General features: G+C 38.9%; 1 protein-coding gene across 2 annotated transcripts in view; it reads left to right on the top strand.

Annotated features, from left to right (window-relative positions):
• The window catches only part of EPC1 (enhancer of polycomb 1), a 112236-nt gene that overhangs the window by 67794 nt on the left and 20205 nt on the right, over positions 1 to 24237 (top strand). For both annotated transcript variants that reach the window (XM_006158283.3, XM_006158282.3), the window contains exons 2-6: positions 3868 to 4027; positions 18280 to 18425; positions 18822 to 19028; positions 19488 to 19636; positions 22755 to 22914. In XM_006158283.3, coding sequence (XP_006158345.1) covers positions 3868 to 4027; positions 18280 to 18425; positions 18822 to 19028; positions 19488 to 19636; positions 22755 to 22914 — 822 coding nt within the window. The remainder of the gene's footprint in view (positions 1 to 3867; positions 4028 to 18279; positions 18426 to 18821; positions 19029 to 19487; positions 19637 to 22754; positions 22915 to 24237) is intronic.

The raw sequence follows: 24237 nt of genomic DNA, 5'->3' as shown, positions 1-24237 counted from the left end.
GGCAAAGGCATGCCCTTTACAGCAAAAACCCCTCCCCAAAAAAAAAAAAAAAAAAAAAAGATTTATAGTCCCCAAGTACCCTACTATTATTTGCAGTGTAAAAAGCTTTTAAAGTTATTTGTTTACTTATGAATCATGGTTCATGTAAGTCCATTTTTGTAAGATTACATACTAAATTATTCTTAATGTTATTTAATGTTATTTGTTCCCTGTAAGATAAGACCTGTTTGAGAGTTTATGCCTTTCTCTTGTTTTATGAAAAGTTGAAATTGAGCTTGGTGTTTCTGTGATTAACTCTGAAAGTGCAACTGAGCCTAATTACTATAAATATTTCATAATATAAAGAAACTTCACAGGCTAGCCAGTGGCATACTGGTTAGGGTAGCTGAATCCCACATGGCTGACTGCACAGTTTGAGTTGTGGACCTGATGGCTTGAAAAGCGAATCCCTAAAGGAAGGAGAAATGGAGAAGGGATTGTGGTATGACCGTTTCATGGAGGTTGTTTTCTTTCTTTTCCCTCTGGTGAGTGCATCCACTTGCTTATTAAAAGAAAGAAAAGAAAAAAACGTAACCTACCCAAAGTGGTCATAAACTAAGTGATCTTCAAACATAGTTTCTCTCTTTTCTTAAGACAGTCTTTCACCTAACTCCTGTTTCTGTAGATACTAGTTTATATGTCACTTTTTCCACTAGTGAAAGTAATGCCATTTCTGAAATTCTTTTCCTATTTATATTTTCTGTAACACATTGTACTTTTCTTTCATAGCACCTATTACAATTTATTTTAGGACTATTTTATGTTAATATCTCTTTGTTACTATAGTCTCAGCTCTACAGTGTCATATAGAGCATGTCTATTGTGTCTCCAGTGTCAGACATACAGATGGCACTCAGTAAATGTAGACTATGAACAAACCTAAGCCCAGAAGTTTTTGTATCTCTAGTTTTTGTTGTATCTATGCATTTCCCAAACTCTATTCCAAAAGGTCTCTGTGAGCTATTAATTGATAATTTCTGAAATAATGATTCTAATGATTCTGTGGTCATAAGTTTGGAATGGCTGTATCCTCCATCATAGTTCACATTAGCGTGTTAAAAAGCTCTCAGAATTCCTGAAGTAAAAAAACCTTAAGGAACATAGCATTCTCATACTTCTTTCCATAACTGTAACCTCTTTTTTAAACTACCTATTGAGAACTTAAAATTAGTATTCCAGTGAACATAATTTTGGAATGCTGTAGTAGATTGATTTATAAAAAAATTCATTGATAGTTACTATCTTCAGGGAGCATTTGAACGTTTTTTGTAACTAATTTAGAGTTGTATAATCTCAGGTATTTTATCAGACATTCAGTAAACATTTATTGAATTGAATACAGGATTCATCATACTCTAATTTTTCCCATTTGTGATTTGGTGTCACCATTCCATATCTTCTTCCTCCTCAAAGCAAAAATCCCATTTTTCATGTATGATTTAGTGTTATTTTATGAAAACAGATCTATTTAGCTCTAGGTTTTGTGTTTTGTTTTGTTTTGTTTTGTTTTTTTTGGAGAGGTTTTTACTGTAGGGCGTGTTCACTCACCAGAAAGACAGAGAGAGACAGACAGAAAGTGAGATGTCACCCCCCAGGGGAGATGGCCACACCGCAATCCCTTCTCCTCTATTCTCCTCTCAGGATCCTGGGCACACAAACACACGTGCCCAGTGTGAATTTAAAGCCACCAGGTCCGGGACTCAACCCACTGTCAACTACATGGGAGTCCAGCGACATAGCCGTTACTCCAGCCAACTGCTGGTCCCTAGCTTTAGTTTTTTTGGGGTTTTTGTTTGTTTGTTTGTTTTGTTGTTGTTGTTTTTGAAGAGGTTTTGCTATAGGGCACGTGCACTTGCCAGAAAGACAGAGACAGACAGAAAGAGAGAAATCACCCCCTGGGGAAATGGCCATGCCACAATCCATTCTCCTCCTGAGATCTTGGGCACGCACGCACACACGCCTCCTGTGTGAGTTTAAGCCGCCGATCCGGGACTCAAACCGCGGTCGACGACGTGGGAGTCCAACAACATAGCCATTATGCTAACTGCTGGTTCCCCCAGCTTTAGGTTTTAAAAAGATTTCTTTACCTGGAAAGTTACAAGTCTAATTAATGTTTCATTTTGGAAAAAACTGATATAAATGGGATAGGTTTTATGGAATCAAATAATTTTAATAATTTAATGAATTTCTTTTAAAAAGTTTCCATCATTTTAGAAAGTCATTCAGCGAATTGTACTCGTTTTTTCCCCCAAAACTTATTGCAAGTACATTTAAGAAAAATATGAAAAAGTATGGAAGAGAGTTTCAAAATTCTACCACCCAGAGGTAGTCTTGTAACTTTTTCAGTGTACATTCTTTGAAACTTTTTTTATATCCGTGTATGCGTGTACACATGTGTATGCATGCATGCATGCATGCATACAGACATACATTCCCTCTCAAGTACCATACTGTGACCCCCACCTCTATTTTAGGTTGGTGATAAAACAGTGAACAAAACAGACAAATATCCCTCTACCGTCATGATGCTTAGATTTGGGATGCATGACAACCGTAGACAAGCCAACTATCTGACAAGTCAGAGGTTGGTAAGTAGTACTATGGACAAATAAAGCGAGGAAAGGGATAAAAGAGTATTATTAAGGAAAACAGATCTCCAGGACACAGCAAGTGAAACAGAGCTCTGGATGACTCCGCAGATGGCATATTAGGATCCTAGCTATATAATTAATCTGAATATAGCCTATGTTATGTATGGTAGGATTCTGCCCTATATCTAAAATGAAATATATTTTTAATATGTATTTGTACATATATATGTGGGAAGAACATATTTATTCTTAGGCTACCTGTGAAGACTGGGACTCATCTTTCCATGCTGTGGAAATGGCTTTTCATTTTTGAATTTGCTTTGTGTGTGTAACAGTTTAAATTTAATAAAGCATGTACCAGGATTCGGTATTGATGGGGCTGGGAGAGAACAGCACCTTTGTGACAGCTGGTTGTATTGCAAGCTGGTAAAGCCTTCCTGGGTGACTGAACCAAAGCTTATTTTGAGTGACTGTATGTGCCAGGCATCACAACTCTGTAGTCTACAACTCTGTGGATTCTACTTTCCCAGTCAGCTCTGTAGACTCTACTTTTCTCTTACTAAAAGAAAACAGAAAACTGAAGTTTCTTGCTTGCAGTCACAGTCTGTTTCAGTGTTGAAACTGTGTTCTAATCCAGACAGCCTGAGTCTAGACCATGTGTTTTCCGCCCCTGTACTACTCTGCTTCTGTTCACAAAGACTCTAGAAATTCCTAAAAATGATTTACTTGGGACAAAAGAACAGGGTTTGAGTTTGCATCCATTTCTTTAAGTAATAATGAAGATAATGGTCTTTACCTTTCTTTGAAAAGATTGTATCAGTTAATTTGTATGAAAGTACCTTCTAAATTATAAAGCACTGTATGAATAAGAGATTTGAGTCAATGAAACATTTTTTATTCTTGTTTCATATAGTAAGTGCATTTTTTTAAACTCTTTTTCTTTGATCCTCATCTGTAAAATTCAAGGTTTAACAGTTTCAGTCAACTTCTTGGAATCTCTTTGTATAACTCATTTGGGGTATAGTATCTTTTCTTAAAGCAAGGTAATATTCACTGTAATACAATCTTTTGATTTCTACTTAAATGTTCTTTACCATGACTTGTATTATTAACAGCATGCTCTTAAAACCTCCTAATAAAATCCCTCTATTTTAAAAGCAAATGAGCAAAAACCTCTGTATGTTTCTGTTTTCGCTACTTTTTAAAAAATAAACTGCCTTTTTTTTTTTCATTTTAGGAACATCATCTTCAGCGGGCTATTTCAGCACAGCAGGTGTATGGCGAGAAGAGGGATAATATGGTTATACCAGTCCCAGAAGCAGAAAGTAATATTGCTTACTATGAATCTATATATCCTGGGGAATTTAAGATGCCAAAGCAGCTCATTCACATACAGCGTAAGTAATTATTCTATTACTGTATTTTTTGTCTCACTGAACTTGATGAATTTTTGTCTGTTCAGGGTTATTTTTGTGACCTGTTTAATTTACCAGCACCAGCTTGAGAGTTGTTATAACTCATTTTCAACTTTTAAAATAGCATTTAGAGTGGCTAGCAGGTGGCATTGTGGTTAGGGCACTAGACTTCCAAATGACTAACAACGGTTCATATCCCAGACCTGGAGACTTGCTTTCTCACTTTCCCTCTCTCCCTGTCTCTTGCTCTCTCTGGTGAGTGCATATGCCTTATAGCAAATTAAAATAATTATAATAAATAAAATTAAATGAATAATTCTTTTAAAAAATAATATAGTGTTTGGAATGTCTCCTGACGAAAAGATAGCATTTATCATTCTAGATTTAGTTTTATACCATTGTAAAACCTTATGTTGCTTTAGACAAATAGTTTGATAAAGCATATGCCTCAGGTATAGTTTTCTTCCCGTTAAGACTTAGTTATAGGGGGAACCAGCAGTTAGCGTAATGGCTATGTCACTGGATTCCCACGGAGTCGACCATGGTTTGCGTCCCGGACCCAGTGGCTTAAACTCACGCCGGGCACGTGTGCGTGTGTGCCCAAGATCCCGAGAGGAGAATGGAGGAGAAGGGATTGCAGTGTGACCATCCCCCATGGGGGGTGATTTCTCGCTTTCTGTCTCTCTGTCTCTGTCTCTGTCTGTCTGGCGAGTGCACGCGCCCTATAGCGAAAACCTCTCAAAAAAAAAAAAAAGAATTAGTTATATTGGGGTCAGCAGGCGACGTACTGGTTAGGGTGCTAGACTCCCACATGACTGACCACAGTTCAAGTCCTGGACCTGATGGCTTGCTTTCTTACTTCCCTTCTTTCTCTCTCTCTGTCAAATTAAAAATACATGAATAAATAAATAAAATTTAAAAAAGAATTAGTTATATTGGGGTCAGCAGGCGACGTACTGGTTAGGGTGCTAGACTCCCACATGACTGACCACAGTTCAAGTCCCTGACACAGTGACTTGAAAATTGTGTGTTTGTGTGTGTGTCCAGAATCCCAAGAGAATGAAAGAGAAGGGATTGTGATGTGGCCATTCCCCTTGGAGGATGATTTCTCACTTTCCCTCTCACTGTCTCTCTTTCTCTCTCTCTCTCTCTCTCTCTCTGGTGAGTGCCTGCACCCCATGACAAAAAAACTAAAAGCAAACAATGGAGGAATTCGTTTTATTGATAATTTTAAAGGACTTTTTGATGTGAGTCAGGGGTCAACAAACTTTTTCTAGAAAAGGTCAGATAGTAAATATTTTGGGCTTTGTGAGTCCATTCTATCTCTGTCACAGTTATTTAACTATCGTTGAAGTGTAAAACCAACTGTAGAGAACAGTTAAACAAATAGAAGTGGCTGTGTTCCAGTAAGACTGATAAAAGCAGATGGCAGGGGCCCAGCTCTGGCCCAGCTGGTGGCATGCTGAACTGCAGAGCTGGAAGCTGTATGCCAACTATGTTTAGAGTCCCTGGTCCTGGCAGGTTGGAGGACAGGACAGAGGGAAACCACGTAACCGAGCCTTGTGGAGGTTGCTTCTTGAACATGCTGTGCACACACTGTCAGGAATTCTTTTTTTTTTAATTGTTAAAGATGGCAGACCAAAGTGACCCATGGGCCATAGTTTGCCAATCCATGATCTGTGATCCTACCAGTAAAGGTATGCTAATTTTTTTAAATTTAGTGCCCCCATTAGAAACTTGATAGTAATAGGTTTTGAATTAGAAACAGCCCTATCACATTTGGTGATGAACAGTTGAGAGTTTGTAGGCTTCAGGTAATATAGTCATTTGCCTCATCCCCAAATAGTTGACAGCTTAAAAACAAATGGCCAAAAGGTTACTAAGGTAATGTTTTTTCAGCTTTCACTGTTACCTTGTTGACCTTTGTGATCAAGAGATTTTTCTAGGAGCCCATCTGAACTTTCTTTCAGGGCAATATAAACCTGTTTTGTCTTACTGTTCATTGCAAGCACATAGAGAAACCAGTTTTGACTGGTTTCTAATTCATTTACTAATTTTCTAACTCATTTAACCTTCTGTCTACAGTTGTTTCCATTCTGGTTTCTAAACATGTATTTTACTGTTTCTCAAGTATAAAAGCCAAAAGTAGACCTAGTATCCATACTGATGCTTATTATTACTATATTCACATTATATGGGTTTGTTCTTAAGGTTTTTTGCTATAAGGCATGTGTGCTAGCCAGAGAGAGACTGAGAAAAAGTGAGAATTTACCTGCCAGGGGTGTGGTCATGCTACAGTCATTTCTCCTCCAGTCTCCTCTCAGGATTTGGGGCATGTACACTCATGTGCCTGGCTAGATTTTCAAGCCACCAGGTCTGAGACTTGAACTGCAGTCAGCCATGTGGGAGTCCAGCTCCTTACCTGCTGACCTCTCCTTTGTGATATTTTTCACTTGTGATTTTTCTTTCATCTTTAGTTCTAACTTGCACTTAAATTATTGATTTCTTTCAGGATAATTATTTCTCTAGTTTACTAAGGGTTGTTACTTTGAAGTGAACCAAATAAGTGGCATGTGTTTACTTGTACATTCATGGTTAGTCCATTTAAGGCACAGACCTAGATGTCCTCAACAAGGTTGGTAGATAGAAGAACATAAAAAGCTGTTCTCTGGAAAAATCACATCAGTGTGGGTCTGAACATTATATAGAGCTGATTCTCCCTATATATGTGTTTATTAGAGCTATATTCTATTCTGCGGTAGTATAATATCAAAACAAAGAAACCAACATTGGTGAAGTCCATATGGCTTATGCAGATTTTACCAATAATACACGCATGTGTGTGTGTTTGTCGTTCATGTGTAGCTTTGTGTAACCAACACCGTAATCAGGATTCTCAGCTGTGCCATTACCAGAAGACTTTTCTGACTCTTCTGTGGCCATACCTGTCCCTTCCCACCTATTTCTAACCCCTGGCAACCAGTAGTCTGTTCTCCATATATATAATTAGGTTTGTTCAAAAATATCACAAAAGTGGAAACGTGCAGTATATATCTTTTCAAGATTGACTTTTTTTCACTCAGCATAGTATCCTTGGGGTTCATCCAGTTGTTAATATATCAACAGAAAAAGTGATAAGTTTTTACTTCCTACTGAGTAATACTCCATATGTACATACCACACTTTAATCATTCATCCATCAAAGGACACTTGAATAGCTTCCAGTTTTTGACAGTTACTAATATAGACTGCTGTGAACATTCATGTACAAGTTTTTGTGTGAACATATGTTTTTATTTCTCTGAAATAAATACCCATAGGTGTCATCCATTTTTAGTTTGGACAGGAACTGCTACACCTTATATAGTAGGTGTTCCATTTTGCATTCTCATGAGCTGTGTATTATCCATCCAGTTTCTCCATTATCCTCTTCAGCATTTGGTATTTTTCATGTTAGTCATTCTAATAGGTGTATAACGATCTCTTTTACTTCAGTTTATATTTCCCTAAATAGCTAATGCGAAAAATGTTTCCATGCATTTATTTGCCACCTATATATCCTCTTTGATGAAATGAGTGTGCATCTTTTGCCTTTTCGATGTTAATGTTGAGTTTTTAGGGACTTATATATATATATAAAGATTTCTAGTTGTAAAGGCTTTGTCAGATACTTGATTTGGAAATGTTTTCTCCCACTCTGTAATTTTTCATCTTTATAATAGTTTTTCACAGAACATAAGTTTTTAATTTGGATGAGGCCCAATTTATTGATTTTACTCCTATGGCTTGTGGTTTGGTGTCAGCTCAGAGCTCTTTGTCTTGTCCTCAGCCCCACAGGTTTTTTCCCTATATCAGTTCTAGAAGGTTTATAGTTTAACATTCTCCATTTAAATCTGTGGTCCATTTTGAATTAATTTTTTTATAATGAGTGAGATTTAGATGAGGTCAAGGCTTATTTTTTTTGCCTTTGGCTGTCTAATTGCTATAGCACCATACACTTCTCAGTTAAATCCTTTTGCTTCTTGATCAGAAATTGGGCCTGTTTGTGTGGATCTGTTTTTGTATTCTCAGTGCCATTGATCTCTGTGTTTATCCTGACAGTACTACTGGCTTGATTATTGCAGCTCTATAAAGTAATCTTTAACATCAGGGAAAGTGATTCCTTCTACTTCTTTGTCTTTTACAAAATTGTTTTGAGTGTTGGGAACCAGCAGTTAGCATAATGGCTATGTTGCTGGACTCCCATGTAGTCTACCGCGGTTCGCGTCCCGGACCCAGTAGCTTAAAACTCACGCCAGGTGCGTGTGTGTGTGTGTGCCCAAGATCCCGAGAGGAGAATGGAGGAGAAGGGATTGTGGCGTGACCACATCCCCCCCTGGGGGTGATTTCTCGCTTTCTGTCTCTATGTCTCTCTCTGTCTGTCTGGCGAGTGCACGCGCCCTATAGTGAAAACCTCTCCAAACACACACACACACACACAAAATTGTTTTGAGTGTTTTAGGGCCTTTCCCTTTTGCTTTAAATTTTAGAATAAGCTCGTCTATGTCTGTAAAGAAACTTGCTGAAATTTTAATGTGAGTTGCCTTAATTTGTTTTTATTACTTTAGGGAGCATTGACATCTTTATTATGTGAGTCTTCCTGGCCATGAACATTCCCAGATATTTAGATCTTTGATTTCTCTCACTGACACTGTAATTTTCATTATACAGGTCTTACTTGTTATTTAAGATTTATACCTAAGTGTTTCATTTTCTTGGGAGCGATCAAAAATGATATTATAGGTCCAGCCAAGTAAAGTGGTGGTTAAGGCAGCTGGATCCCACATAGCCAACTGTGCTCTTTGAGTCATAGATCTTGTGGCTTAAAAAACATGCCCGGCATGTGTATGTGCATGCCCAAAATCCCAAGAGGAGAATAGAGAAAGGATTGAAGTATGGTCATTTACCCAGCAAAATTACTTACTAGTTCTAAGATGTATTTATAGGGTTTTTTGGTTTGTTTTGTTTTTTTGAATTTCCTGTGTAGAAAATGTAGTCTGCCAGTAGAAACAGTTCTGTTGTTTGTTTTTCCATCTATATGCCTTTGATTTCTTTTTAATTGCCTTATTATAGTTCCTACAACTTTAGTACTGTGTTGAAATAAGAATGATAAGAGCTAACATCATTGCCTTGTTCCTAATCTTAGAGGAGAATTCAGTCTTTAACTATTAAGTGTCGTGTTAGCTACAGGGCTTTTTATTATTGTTGTTATTTATTAAGTTTATTTATTATTTCCCCCATGAACGAGAGGGAGAGGGAGCACCTCCAACAGGGTACCCATGCTGTGATCAGTCCTCAGCTTCAGCCAGGCCCCAATCATCAGCACATATGCCCTATGTATTCACCGAGGTCTCTGGTCTTGAACCTGGAATCTCTATGTAGATCAGCCTTGCAGAGCATCAAAATGTATTGCTGTACCACCATCTGGCCCCAGCTGTTGTTTTTTTTGTGGCTGCTTTTTGTGAGATTTAGGAAGTTCCCCTCTAACTCTAGTATACTGAGAGTTTTCACATGAATGGGTGTTGAATTTGGTCAAATCTATTTTCTGTAATTATCAATATTTACATCATGATTTTTCTTCACTAGCTGGTTAATATGATAGGTTATACTGGTTGGTTTTCACATATTTAGCCTTGTATACCTGTAATATATCCTACTTGTCTGTGGTATATCCCCCGTATATTAGACAAGGTGGGATTTTTGCCAGAGTTTTATTAAGAGATTTTACCTCTTAAGTTTATGAGAGATACTGGTCAGTAGTCTTTTTTGTGCTTTGTCTTGTCTCATCAGGGTATCAAAGTAATACTGGCATCATAAAAGAGTTGGTAAAGTGTGAGAGAAATTGTATAAAACTGATGTCAGTTCTTTTTGTTTATTTTTGAGAAAGAGAAAGAGGGACAAGTACCCACAACAGGGTCTCATCATGTGATCGTCCTCTTACCCCTAACTTCCCAGACAGCCAGGGTTCTTGGACATGTTCAGTATGTAAAGGTCAGTCCAGGAACCAAACCTAATCTTCCATGTGGCTTCCACCATTGGTCATTGTGCTGTACCACCACAGCTGAGCCATGATATTAATTCTTTGGAAATAAGTATTGGCTTTTATTATACTATAATAAATGAGAAAAACCTAATTACAACATAAATTTCTGCAGAGTAAAATTAGATTTTGATTGCTAGTTGATCCAGTTAGTTGCTTATGAAGGTACATTGCTTTAAATTCCTTAGGAACTCTTTCTGCATGTATGTACACATATACGTATATGGTACTAATTCATTTCTCTCTTTTTTTTTTTTTTTTGTAATCTTTTCAAGAGAGATTTTGGCGCGTACACTCACCAGGGAGAGACAGAAAGCTAGAAATCACCCCCGGAGGGATGGCCATACTGCAATCCCTTCTCCATTCTCCTCTCAGGATTTTGGGCACGTGTGCACACACACCTGGCATGAATTTGAAGCCTCCAGGTCCTGGGCTTTAACTGCAGTCAGCCATGTGGGAATCCAGCAACATAACCATTACGCCATCTGCTGGTTCTGGTAGTGGTTCATTTCAATGCCTCTAATTTCCAATTTGTAAAGTTTCTAAACTATTGTTACACAAACTTTTCCTTGTTTTTTTTTTTTTTAAGAGTTATTTTATTTAACTTTATTAATTATTATTTTCCAGTTTGATCAGACAGAGAGAGAGAAAGGGAAAGTGAGAAAGCAGGCCACCAGGTCCAGGACTTGAACCACAGTCAGACATGTGGGAATCCAGTGCCTTTAACCACCACACCACCTGCCAGCCCCTTTCCTTGGTGTTTTTAAGTTGTTCATTAGTATTCCCTAAAAAGGCCATAGTCAGATACATTTGGGAATTATTACATAATATCTTCCCCACTCCCAGATTCATAATGTATATTAGTACTACGTTTATAGGCTCTGGGAGTTTTGTGGTGTTAAATTTATTTAACTTATTTTTACCCAGAATTTTCCACATGTATTCATTATATGTTTATCTGTTGTCATTTCATCAAACAGTAGTTTGAAAAATTTCAGCTCTAACTAGACTTGTCTTCAGCTGACTTAGGAAAAAGGTCACATTATCTTCCATTTATCCTAGCCAATACTCCGCAGAAAGAAGCTATATTAAAACGATTATCCCCTTTAGTTCTAGACTGTAAGTACCTTCTAAGCTGTTTTACTGAGTGCTACTCAAAATCCAGATCCAAAGGATCTTAATCTTGTTTCTGTTTTGACTGATAATTCTTAACAACTTCCAAATTATTTATTGTTAGAGCTTTCCTTTCTAGGAAAAAAAACAACTGTACCCAGAATAGAAACAATTTTTCTGTCCTCCCCATACGTGGGTCTCAAGGTTCTCCTGTTAATACTCAAAAGAAACCTTTTTTAAATGGACAGCCAAGATGTGTGTGTGTGTAATTTTACTTACTTATTTTAATTTGACCAGAGAGGAACAGAACAAGGGGAGTGGAGGGAGTGAGAAAGCAAGCCACTAGGTCTGGGACTCAAACCACAGTCAGCCATGTGAGAGTCCAGTGCCCTGAACCACCACACCACTTGCTGGCTCCCAAGATGTATATTTTTATATGCATATGTGTGTAGGTTTCCAGTTCTGTCCACTGAAAAGGCCAAGGAGCAAAAACATTCCGTAGCTAAGTAACAATAAGGACACTTAGCAACTATTCTCTTATTCTTTCCCCACTGAATGCTACTGGGAATTCTTGGAGAAGTGGCTGGTTCTAGGTCTGGGATGCAGGGTAGGTATAAAATGACCCTGGAACATCTTGTTTTGCCATATAGTGAAAACTAAAAAAATGATGGAGGCATTCCCCAAGACAGGTGTTTCCACTGGCAAATTCTAGGACAGTGAGCAACAAAATATGTACAATAGTAAATTGTAAACCATTGAAAAAGTTGAAACCCATGACTCCATACTGATAATAATTGGAGCAGGTCGGGAAGAAGAGCCATCTCATGTTTACCTACAATGCCACAGCTGCGTGATACAGTGAGGGAAAGGAGCTAGAGTTAGAGGGTTGTTTTGCAAGTATCATGAACAAGATTGGATTACATAGTGGATCACACAAAAATCATCAATGGATATTCAGTAGAATAGGAAGTTTTGATTAGGAGCAGGGTATTTGTATGGTTTTATGCTCCCCATAGAAACTGTTACTTAGTTATAAAGGAGAAAGGAAAACTCAGATATATGTATGGAGTAAATTGAGCAACATCTTGACTGATGATCAAAATTATCATCACTTGTAAGGAACAGGTGAGCATCGTGTGCCTCCAGGTGTGATAATCTGAGAACTAAACAAGTTTGGTCTTTAGAGTTCTGGCTACGAGTGCATAGTCTTACCTAGAGGGTAGCTCAAACAGACACAGAGTGAGGAATGTGTTGATGAGGATGATAGTAGTGGTAGTAATAAAAGCCTGGGGGAGAGACATTGTCTTCAGAAAACACTGATATCTTAAAGACAGCGGTAGTCTCAGCTGTGTGGTCGCACAGCAGTAGCGCAGCGCTCTGCAGTGCTGAACGCCAATGGGGACATGAAGGTTTGGTTCCCAGGTTGATGTCTGTGTCAGGCACACATCTCAGTGCCCATTTTCCTGGCCAGTGGGGAAAGGCGTGAAGGATTGTGGCATGAAACTCTATAAAGAATGTTTATCTCTCTCTTCTCATAAGGAAGAAAGAAGGGAACTTTTTTCAATAAAAGTTACAAAGGTGGGACCAGCAGATGGTGTAATGGTTACATCACGGGACTCCCACATAGTCGACCATGGTTTGAATCCTGGACCCAGTGGCTTAAAAAGCAAACCAGGTGCTTGTGCATGCATGCCCCAAATCCCAAGAGGAGAATGGAGGAAAAATGATTGCAGGAGGGGGAACCAGCAGTTAGCGTAATGGCTATGTCGCTGGCCTCCCACGTAGTCGACCGCGGTTCGTGTCCCGGACCCGGTGGCTTAAAACTCACGCTGGGCGCGTGTGCGCCCAAGATCCCGAGAGGAGAATGGAGGAGAAGGGATTGCGGCGTGACCATCCCCCCTGGGGGGGTGATTTCTCGCTTTCTGTCTCTATGTCTCTCTCTGTCTGTCTGGCGAGCGCACGCGCCCTACAGTGAAAATCTCTCCAAAAAAAAAGGATTGCAGCATGGCCATTTCCCCAGGGGATGATTTCTTTTTTCTGTCTGTCTTTTTCTGTCTCTCTGGCTAGTGCATGTGTCCTATAAGAGAAATCTCTCTTAAAAAAAAAAATAATTACAAAGGTAGTAGAAATGTTCTAGATTAAAGGAAACTAAGACAACAAGCAAAATCCTGATTCTAGATTTATCCTGTGCTGGAGAGGGGCAATGTTCTAAATGATTACATTAACTCACAGTATTGGACTAGAGGCAGAATAGAATCTATTGGGGGCCAGCCGTGGTAGTTAAGGTGGTTGGATCACACATGGCCAACTGTGCCATTTGAATCCTGACTTGGCAGCTTGAAAAACACACTGGATGCATGTGCATGCGTGCCTAAACTCCCGAGAAGAGAATCGAGTAGAGGAGAAGAGGGTGCTTTTTCACTTTCTTTCTCCCTTTCTCTCTCCTTCTCTTTCTCTTTTTCCTCCTCCTCTCTCTCACCAACCCCCAGGAAGCACATATGCCCTCTAGTGAGTACCTGTACCCTCTAGCAAAATTTAAAAAAAAAAAAAAAAACTACTAGGAAATATACAGTGAGGTATTTAGCAATTTAGACCATTATGAATTTAATTCCCCCTCTGGAGGCTTAGAAAACGAAAAAAATAGAGTGTGTGTGTGTGTGTGTGTGTGTGTGACGAGGGCACACAAGTGCAAGCACACGTGTACATGATAGGTGAACCTGGGTAAAGGGTATGCAGGTGTTCTTGCACTTTTGTTTGATTGTCATATGACACATGTGCTCATTAGAGAGTGAGAAAGAGAGAAGGGAAGTGAGAAAGCACCTTCCATTGAGGGTGGTCACGTCTCGGTCCCTTCTCCTCCATCCCTCTATCCTGTCAGGATTTTGGCATGTACACCCAGTGTATTTTTCAAGCCTTCATGGCCAGGATTTGGACCACCCGTGGCCATGTGAAATTTGATCCCCTTAACCACTAGGCTATCGGGAGCCAGTCTCCTGGCTAGTCTATACTGTTTTTATTTCACAACTTTTGTAATCTTGCATTTACTTCTAAATTTAAAAGTTGGATTTTTGTTGTTTTTTAGAGGTTTTTGCCTTAGGACGCTGGACAGAGAGAGAGAGACAATCAGCAGGTTTTTTTGAGAAATCACCCCCAAAGGGGGACAGCTGCGCTGGAATCTGTTCTCCATGCTCCTCTCTGGATCTTGGGCACACATGCACATGCGCCTGTTGTGTGTTTCAAGCCACTGAGTCCAGAACTCAAACTACAGTCAGCCGTGTGGGAGTTCAGCAACGTAACCACTACATCTGCTGGTCTCTAAAGGTTGATTTTTAATGGATACTGTCCTTGGGGAAAAAAGTATAGAACCTCATCTCCCCCAACAGATACCCATAATGTCTTTATGCCTCAATTCCAAAAGATTCTATTTTCTCTTTCCATTTTGCCTTTTATCTCTCTACAATATATATTCTTCTGGTACTGCTTCCCATAAAATTTGTAGCATTAACCACAGAACTTTATATACCAGAAAGAATTTCATGTGTAGGATTTCAAACTTTACACATTGAGATACTCCGTTTATTTTCCCTAAGTAACTTCTACAAGTGACTCCAGCTCTAGCTTTTACTTAAAGAAGTTGAAGAATTTCGTGATCTGGCTAGCCAGAGAGAATCTTTTCTTAGTTCAAAGGCAAGGATGTCAAGTAACTACTCTCTTTGTAAATATCACTATTACAACAGCCTTTTCTGTTGCTCAGAATTTATTTCAAGAGCTTGCAAGTAGATATTAGGAATCATTCAGAGTTAGTGCTTGTATTGAAACTGGTTCAAGAAATTCTTCTTGGGTACCAGCAGGTAGTATGGTGGTTAGGGTGCTGGACACTCCCACATGGCCGACCAGGGTTTGAGTTCTGAATCTGGTGGCTTGCATTCTCACTTCCTCTTTTTCTCACTCTTAACCTCTGTTTCTCTCTAATCAAATGAAATAAATGAATGAATAAATAAAATAAAATAAAATAAAATAATTATTTTTTTTAAAAGAAATTCTTCTTAAACCTTAGGTAGTTTGCCTGCCTTTCATTTAGGGATTATATTCTGTTCCTAGGCCACGTTTTGACCTGTTCTTGTACCCAAATAGCAGTCACTATTAGTTTCCTATATTCTTTTTATTTTTTTTTTTTAATTTATTTTAATTTAACCAGAGAGGGCCAGAGTAAGGGAGAGTGAGAAAGATGGAAAGTGAGAAAGCAAGCCACCAGGTTCAGGATTCAAACCGCTGTCAGCCATGTGGGAGTCCAGCGCCCTTAACCACCACACCACCTGCCAGCCTCAGCTTCCTATATTCTTAAAATGCTATTTGGCATCATGAACATCCTTACCCATGCACACTTAGTTAGATGCTTTTTATGTAGACACTTGTATACATTTTTAACAACTAATGGTTGGGGTAGGTCTCATTTTAATCGACAATTTATTTAGAAGTGACCCATTGGCCTCTTTTTCTTTAAATGCTGTTTTCTACTTTGAACACATTCAGTAACATGGCCCACAAAATCATAAGGTACTTCTGTTTCTGGGACCATGATAAATATACTGTGTCCTTATCAGCTTGGGTTGAGCTGCCACTTGGCAGCTGTGGGACCAGCAGAGGCTGAATTACACATTAAGGTCATTGGGTATGGTGTTTTGTTTTGTTTTGGCCACATGAAATTCCAAAGTCAATTTTTACGCATAACATAGTTGGGTTGATGATGACTTCTAGAGATTATTTTAGAGAGAGTGAATATTCACTTATTTAATTAGGACTTGTGTAGAAATGATTAAGTCAAAGTGGAAATGAAATGGTGAAATAATGCATTTGATTCTACATGTATGTATTGGATTACTCTTGATCTAATGTTATCTTAAGCTTGAAGCAGGGGTGGCAGATATTTGGCCATCGAATAGTCCCCTCTTCGACCTATCACAGGTTTCACAAATGGAGCACTGTGGTTTTTCTCTTTGCTTCTTGAGTAGACGTAGCATTAGAATGCTTTCCAGGAGAGCCCTACAGGCAGAGGTGTATACACCATGGAACGTGTCACTCTCTCCCCCACAGACTCCTCTCCTCAGGGGAATTAGCTGTATTCCACAGAGGAGATGTGGTAACAAGAAGACTATGAAGTTTGTGCAGAAAACAGTGCAAGAGAAGGGAAGCAATCCAGAGCAAGGTTTCTTACTCTCAGTGCTTTTAAGGATCATGTTTTAATTTCCTGTGATATATGGACAATGTTACGTGTTTATCCAGTCTTTTTCTGAGGAGAGGGTTCTTAGCATCTAAGAAAGACAAAAGTGGTTAAGAACCATTTAACTAAATGGGGGGAAATCAAGGAAGGATTCCAGAGGAGTAATATCAGGCCAGGTGTTAAAAAGCCGTAGGTTGAGGCCAGCAGGTGGTGTGGTCGTTAGGACTTCTGGATTCCCACACGGCCAACTGAGGTTTGAGCCCCAGACTCGATGGCTTGAAAATCACACTGGGCGTGTGTGCACTAGCATGTCCAAAATCCCAAGAGGAGAATAGCAGAGAAATGACTGCAGTGTGGCCATCTGCCCTGGGGAGTGATTTCTCACTTTCCCTCTCTCTGTCTCTGGCAAGTGCACACATCCTACAGCAAACCCCTCCCCCTCCCGAAAAAGGCAAAAACTTAAATAGGCTTTTGCCTGCTTGATAGGTAGGCAAAAATAGTAATGTCAAGGCCTGAAGTAATGAAATTTGATGTTGTTATTACTGGGTCATGAACAACTGATGACACTAGAGAGACTAGATAAAAGGACCCTTACACTTAGCATCCTAAGAATTTGGATTCTAGGGACTAGCAGATAGCGTAATGGCTACGTCGCTGGACTCCCATGTAGTAGACCACATTTCGAGTGCTGGACCCAGTGGCTTAAACTCACACCGAGCACGTGTGCATATGTACCCAAGATCCCGAAAGGAGAATGGAGAAGGAGTTGCGGTATGGCCATCCCCCTGGAGGGGAGATTTCTCATTTCTGTCTCTCTGTCTCTCTCTCTCTTTCTGGCAAGCACACGCGCCCTTATAACAAAAACTTCTCCAAAAAAAGAAAAGAATTTAGACTCTAAAGTCAGTAGAGTTAAACAAGTGAAACAATGTGAGACGAGTTTTTTGTTTCTGTTTTTGTTTTTTTGAGAGGTTTTCACTATAGGGTGTGTGCGTTCACCAGACAGACAGAGAGAGACATAGAGACAGAAAGCAAGAAATCACCCCCCAGGGGGGATGGCCATGCCACAATCCCTTCTCCTCCATTCTCCTCTCGGGATCTTGGGCACGCACGCACATGCGCCCGGCGTGAGTTTTAAACCACCGGGTCCAGGACGCGAACTGCAGTCGACTACGTGGGAATCCAAGCTTTTTAATATTTTTCTTATCGTATTATTACCAATCAATAGTGATTACTAAGTGAATAACATTTGATGACTGATTCTCCTGGGGAAGCAGACCTTCTTGGCAGGCATGCAGTCATTGCGTGATAATGGTTTCTGTTGTTAGTAGTGTCTTTTAACACTTAGACTTTAAATACCACTCCCCTAGCTTTTAGTAAAGTAGTTAAATTATAATATTAATAAAAAGAAAAACATTTTAAGAAAAAAATCTTTTAGTGAATCCTGTTATGTCAAATCATATGAAATAGCTAGTAAGTGATGGTTTTTGAGCTAATGGTGCATTATTATGGTTCACCCCATACATTTAATGATCTCTTTGTGTTCTCCATAATGGGCTTCTAGTTTACTTGCTTTTAGGAATGGGTGGAAGGGAGTCACATCGATTGTCTTTTACCATTTATGTCTATATTCATAGTAAAGGTAATCTCCTTTCTTTAAGTGTGGAAGGCATATCTAAGCTTAGATTGTGACTCTGAAAACAAAATCCAGAAAAATCTTTATTTCTTTAGAAAATGTGGGTCTTGCTTTTATCCAGACATCTGTGAGAGATTTTCGTCAGTGAATTCACACAGTAAATGATTGGTTATGGTTCCTTCTGTCAGCTTTTAGTTTGGATGCTGAACAGCCTGATTATGATTTGGATTCTGAAGATGAAGTATTTGTGAATAAACTGAAAAAGAAAATGGACATCTGCCCACTGCAGTTTGAGGAGATGATTGACCGTCTGGAAAAAGGCAGTGGTCAGCAGGTACAGCTTTATTTAAATATAGTATGTTAGCATGTGCATCCTCTATAAAAATACAGGGACAGTGGGAGATTGGGGAGCAGGCTTTGGAGTTAAAAGCACGAGTTTAAGCTTCACTTCTTCCTCTTACCTACCTGTATAATCTTGAGCAATAAGACATTTTTATTTCTGTGCCTCAGTTTCCTCATCTGTAGAATAGAGATGATAAACATCATAGCAATTTTATGAAATTTAAGTAGAATGTGTATAAAGCGTCTAGCTCAATGACTGACATGTAGAAGGTACTCCACATGTTTGTTGATACTGTCGTGATTTTTATTGTCATTTCAATTTAGAAATAAATACTTTTGAGCCTGCTGTATGTATTAAATAAAAGTGACATAATGATTTTACATTTAGCCAGTCAGTCTGCAGGAAGCTAAACTACTGCTGAAAGAAGATGATGAATTAATTAGAGAAGTTTATGAATACTGGATTAAAAAGAGAAAGAACTGTCGAGGGCCCTCTCTTATCCCATCAGTAAAACAAGAGAAGCGAGACGGTTCCAGCACAAATGATCCGTATGTAGCTTTCAGAAGACGTACTGAAAAAATGCAGACTCGAAAAGTAAGTAGATGTGGGAGTTACTTTTGTGTATTATTTTTATGTAAGAAAAGTGTTTATCATTCTTAAAATTTTAATGCTTCAAATTATGTTTAAATGTGATTTTCTTTATAATTATAATAAAACCTTTATAAGAAACATATTTATAGTCATAAATAACTTAATTTCTTAATCGGATGATTTAATCTGTGTTTAAATGTGATTTTGTATATAATTATAATAAAACACTAAAGTAAGTCAACCTTAAGATTTATTACGAAGCTGTTAATGATATAATTTAATGTTAATCCATTTAAAAGTCATATATAAAATTGATTTTCTGGTGACCCATGCTCCGTTTCAGTATCTTTGAATTCTAATTTAACCCTTCAGATGTATATATTGTTATGTATTAGTAACTGTGCCTCACAACACTAGTTAAAAATGCTTATTGATATTAAACGAGCAACTTCACTTTTGCAGAACCGAAAAAATGATGAAGCCTCTTATGAGAAAATGCTTAAGCTGCGGCGAGATCTAAGTCGGGCTGTTACTATTTTAGAGATGATAAAAAGAAGAGAAAAGAGTAAACGGGAACTGTTGCACTTAACACTGGAAATCATGGAAAAGAGGTAAGGTATATTTAAACAGCGTTAAGTGTATGGTGCTGTTAACTTTCTGTATATTGAATTCATTTATTTCCTAAGCAGTTATCTGTAATTACTGATACATCTCTCAGTAATATTTAGACTCTTTAAATGTGTGGTGTGAGATTATACTTTGTATAATTTTACATGTGCCCCTTTTTCTTTTTTTTTTTTAAGAGGTGTTTTGTTTTGTTTTGTTTTTGCTGTAGGGCACGTGAGCTCACCAGAAAGACAGAGACAGAGAGACCGAAAGCGAGAAATCACCCGGCAGGGGGGATGGCCACGCCGCAATCCCTCCTCTGTTCTCCTCTTGGGATCTTAGGCACGCACGCACACGTGCCCAGTATGAGTTTAAGCCACCGGGTCTGGGACTCGAACCTCGGTCGACTACATGGGAGTCCAGCGACATAGCTATTATGACATCTGCTGGTCCCCCTTTTTATTTTCGTTGTATAACAGCAGTCCCCATTCTTTGGCACCAGGGACCAGTTTTGTGGAAGACGGTTTTTCCGTGGCATAGTGAAGGGAATGGTTTGGGATTGAAGCACATGACATTTATTGTGCATTTCATTTCTATTATTACTATATTCTTATATACAAGGAAATATTATACAACTCAACATAATGCAGGGTTAGTGGGAACCCTGAGCTTGTTTTCCTGCAGCCAGACTGTCCCACCTGGAGTCTCCAATTAGGGCACTAGACTCCCACATGGCTGATCGGGATTCAGCAGCCTGAAAATCATGCTGGGCGTGTGTGCCCAAAATCCCGAGAGGAGAATTGAGGAAAAGAGATTGTGGCAAGGCCATCCCCCAGGAGGGTGTCATTTCTTATTTTCCCTCTCTCTCTGGCGAGTGCATGCACCCTGTAGCAAAGAAAACTATTGGAAAAAAAGAGAGAGAAAAAAATGAAGTTTAATTTCCTGGCCTGCTGCCCACCTCCTTCTGTGTGGCCCAGTTCCTAAAGACCTCAGACCAGTGCCAGTCCATGGACTAGAGGTTGGAGACCCCTGCTGTATAGCACTGATTTCTTTATATAATATTTAGTACTGGGTGATATTTTTTTTAAGAATTTTTTATTTAACTTTTTATTTATTTATTTATTTATTTACTTATTTTAATTTGACCAGAGAGGGTCAGACTGAGAGAGAAGCTACCCTCCATGTCGAGGACTTGAACCACGATTGGCCTGATACGAGTCCAGCACCCTAAACCATCATGCTACCTGCCAGCCCAGTACTGGATTTTTTAATATAAAAGCATAAAGGAGGAGGGGGAAAGGTCCATAAATAACTCAATCATTAGGCAGAAGTACACAATGAAATATTCAATTTTCATTGCCATATTTCTTGCAGTTTTTTTTTTTATTTTAAAGAGAGGTTTTTGCTATAGGGCACATGCGCTCTCCAGAAAGAGAGAGACAGAGACAGAAGGTGAGAAATCACTCCCTGGGTGGATGGCCATGCCGCAATCCCTTCTCCTCCATTCTCCTCTCGGGATCTTGGGCATGCATGCGCACACACATACATGGTGTGAGTTTAAGCCACCGGGTCCGGGATTCGAACCTCAGTCGGCTACATGGGAGTCCAGCAACATAGCCATCACGCCAACTGCTGGTCCCTCTTGCAATTCTTTTTTTAAAAAAATTAGTTCTCTATTACAGGTGATTAGCAGAAAGTTTCTCAGTACCACTTTAGGCATTAATTTTTATTTCTCCACCAAATGTTTCACCAGAATTGCTAAGTTGAAATTTCCACTAGGCTGGCTCCATGGCCTGGTGGTTAAGGCTGCCAGATCCCGCATAGCTGATGAGGTAGTTTAAGTCCTAGACCTGGGAGCTTGAGAAACATGCTAGGCACATGTGTGTGTGAGGCCAGAATCTGAAAGGGAGGGAGAAGTAGAAAAGGGTTGAGTATGACCACTCCCCAATGGGAGCAGCCCCTGACAAGTACACATACCCTGTAGGAAAAAAAATAATATTAATTGCAGACTTTGGCTCAGCCCAGTAGTGTATGATGCTATGACAAAGCTGCACAGAGGCTAAGGCCATGTGGGAAGCCTGGGTTCGGTTCAGTTCAGTCCGCCTTTCACAGACTGGCAGGGGTGCACAGTCCTAGCTGGCCCAGAGTCTCGGCCAGAAGGCTCCCAACATGGTAATGACATATCAGCAGTCAGCCCTCCCCTCTTCCTTGCTAGCTCACACAGTCTCTCTCAGTCTCAAATAAATAAGATAAATAAGTTAATAAACCGTTTTTGTTGAATTTCAGTGTTTGTTTTTCTTTCTACAGTCTCGTATTTACGGGCCACTATAAGCCACCGAAGTAGAAGGAAGGAGTGTGTAATGTTTGATTTTAAAAGATATTCAGGCATTAGGTTTAACTGTCATCATACTTAAGACTGGTCAGTACTTACAACTGTCCCCTAGTCAGTTATGGCCTCCAGTGCTGTGCCAAATACCTCTGTTACTTGGACCACTGTGGCTAGGCCACAAAACTGACTTTCCCTTTTTTCCAGATTTATTTAGGTAGAATTGACAATTTAAAACTGTTTTTACCTCATCAGAGGGTACCAACTTACAGTTAAAAAATGAGTTAATTTCTAGAGATCTAATATCAGCATGGTTAATAATGATATATTGGGGACCAGCAGTTAGCATAATGCTCTGTCGCTGGACTCCCATGTAATCGACCGTGGTTCAAGTCCCAGACCTGGTGGCTTAAACTCATGCTGGGCACATGTGCTTGCATGCCCAAGATCCCAAGAGGATGGAGGAGAAGGGATTGTGGCGTGGCCATCCTCCCGGGGAATGATTTCTCATTTTCTATCTCTCTGTCTCTGTGGTGAGAGCATGCACCCTATGGCAAAAACCTCTCCAAAAAAAAAAATAATAATAACGATATATTGTATAGTTGACCTTTATTAAGAAAGGAGATCTTAAGTAATCTCACCACACACACAGACACAGACACACACACACACATACAGTAACTTATTGTGCGAAGGGATAGATTGTGGTTCTCATTTCACCCTGTATAATACATCAAAATGTCACATTGTACACCTTGAATGTATACAGTCTTAAAGTTTCTTTTTTATAATTTCAGGTATAATTTGGGTGACTACAATGGAGAGATCATGTCTGAGGTCATGGCACAGAGACAGCCAATGAAACCTACCTATGCCATCCCCATTATCCCTATCACTAATAGCAGTCAGTTCAAACATCAGGAAGCAATGGATGTGAAGGAGTTTAAAGTTAACAAGGTAATTAAAGTTTTCGTGTTAATGCTGTTTGATAATGGGGTAGTACTTTATCATTAGAATAAGATTTAAAAAGAAATACATACAAACCCTAATAGCATGAAGTATGATTATGGCATGTTATGAATAAAAGCAGAAATTTATAATTTTTATTTTTCTTGTGTTTTCCTTCTCTTAGAAAGGGGGATTCTGTTACTGTATAACATAAGAAAAATATTTTACTAGTTGTAGGATTGTTAAGTGTTGACATAATTCACACAAAATATGGAGGTTTAGAAAGAAGAAAATGAAATCCTCTCTGATATGATAAGATTGTCCTTTTTTGGTGGACAGATCAGTATGGGAGTGGAAGGGAAAATATGAGAGAATAGAGGTCTCTCTTCTTAATTATTTATAACACAGATAATGGTTTAGAAATGGAAACATTGGACAAATACTTCACAATTCATGAAGAATAAAATTGTTGAGAGAAAAATTCATGAAGGGAAACTGAGGGAAATAAAGTAGGCAAGTAAGTGATACCTTCTTGGAAAATATGCATCTGGAAAAACATTTTTTTAATGTATTGTTTATATGAAATTTATCATGAAACTTAGAACTCACCATACCAGTTCAGTGTGAGGAGCACGTGAGTCTCCCATCACTTCTTTTCTCTCCTGTCTTGTTTAATGTGGTGTTTCTGCTGTTTGTTTTTTTAATTATGGTGACACAGGCCTTCAAACCTCACTGAACGACTTGCCATACTAGTTAAAGTAATGGCTTCCTCAGCCTGCACCTCTTTCCTCTTGTTTAGAACAATGCCAGGACCATTTTCTAAGAAAACATGGGCAGTTTTACATAAAAGGGGGTGGTTGGGCAGAGTCAGCAGAAAAATATTCTCTTTGGTAATCTAGAAAATTAGGTTTGTGCTCGAGATACTGCTTTATTTTATTTATATAGATATGTAACTCATAGACACATGTAAATTTTATATTTACTGTTTTATGTCTTACATTTCTTTTTTTTTAAGAATTATTTTATTTAACTTTATTTATTATTATTATCATTATTATTTTCCAGTTTGATCAGAGAGAGAGAGAGAGGAAGTGAGAAAGCAAGCCACCAGGTCCGAGACTTGAACCGTGGTTGGCCAAGTGGGAGTCCAATGCCTTTAACCACCATGCCACTTGCTGGCCCCATATGTCCTACATTTCTTATTTATTAGTCTTAAATATTCCTTTAAGATTCAATGCAGATTTAACCACTGACAGGTTTTTTTGCTTTGTTTTGGAGAGATTTTTGGTATAGGGTACGTGCACTCACAGGAGAGACAGAGAGACTGAAAGT

Source organism: Tupaia chinensis, unplaced genomic scaffold (assembly GCF_000334495.1).
Source record: "Tupaia chinensis unplaced genomic scaffold, TupChi_1.0 Scaffold000578_2, whole genome shotgun sequence".
Classification (NCBI taxonomy): domain Eukaryota; kingdom Metazoa; phylum Chordata; class Mammalia; order Scandentia; family Tupaiidae; genus Tupaia; species Tupaia belangeri.
The sequence above is the reverse complement of the archived record's forward strand: the minus strand, read 5'-3'. Positions and strand labels throughout refer to the sequence as shown.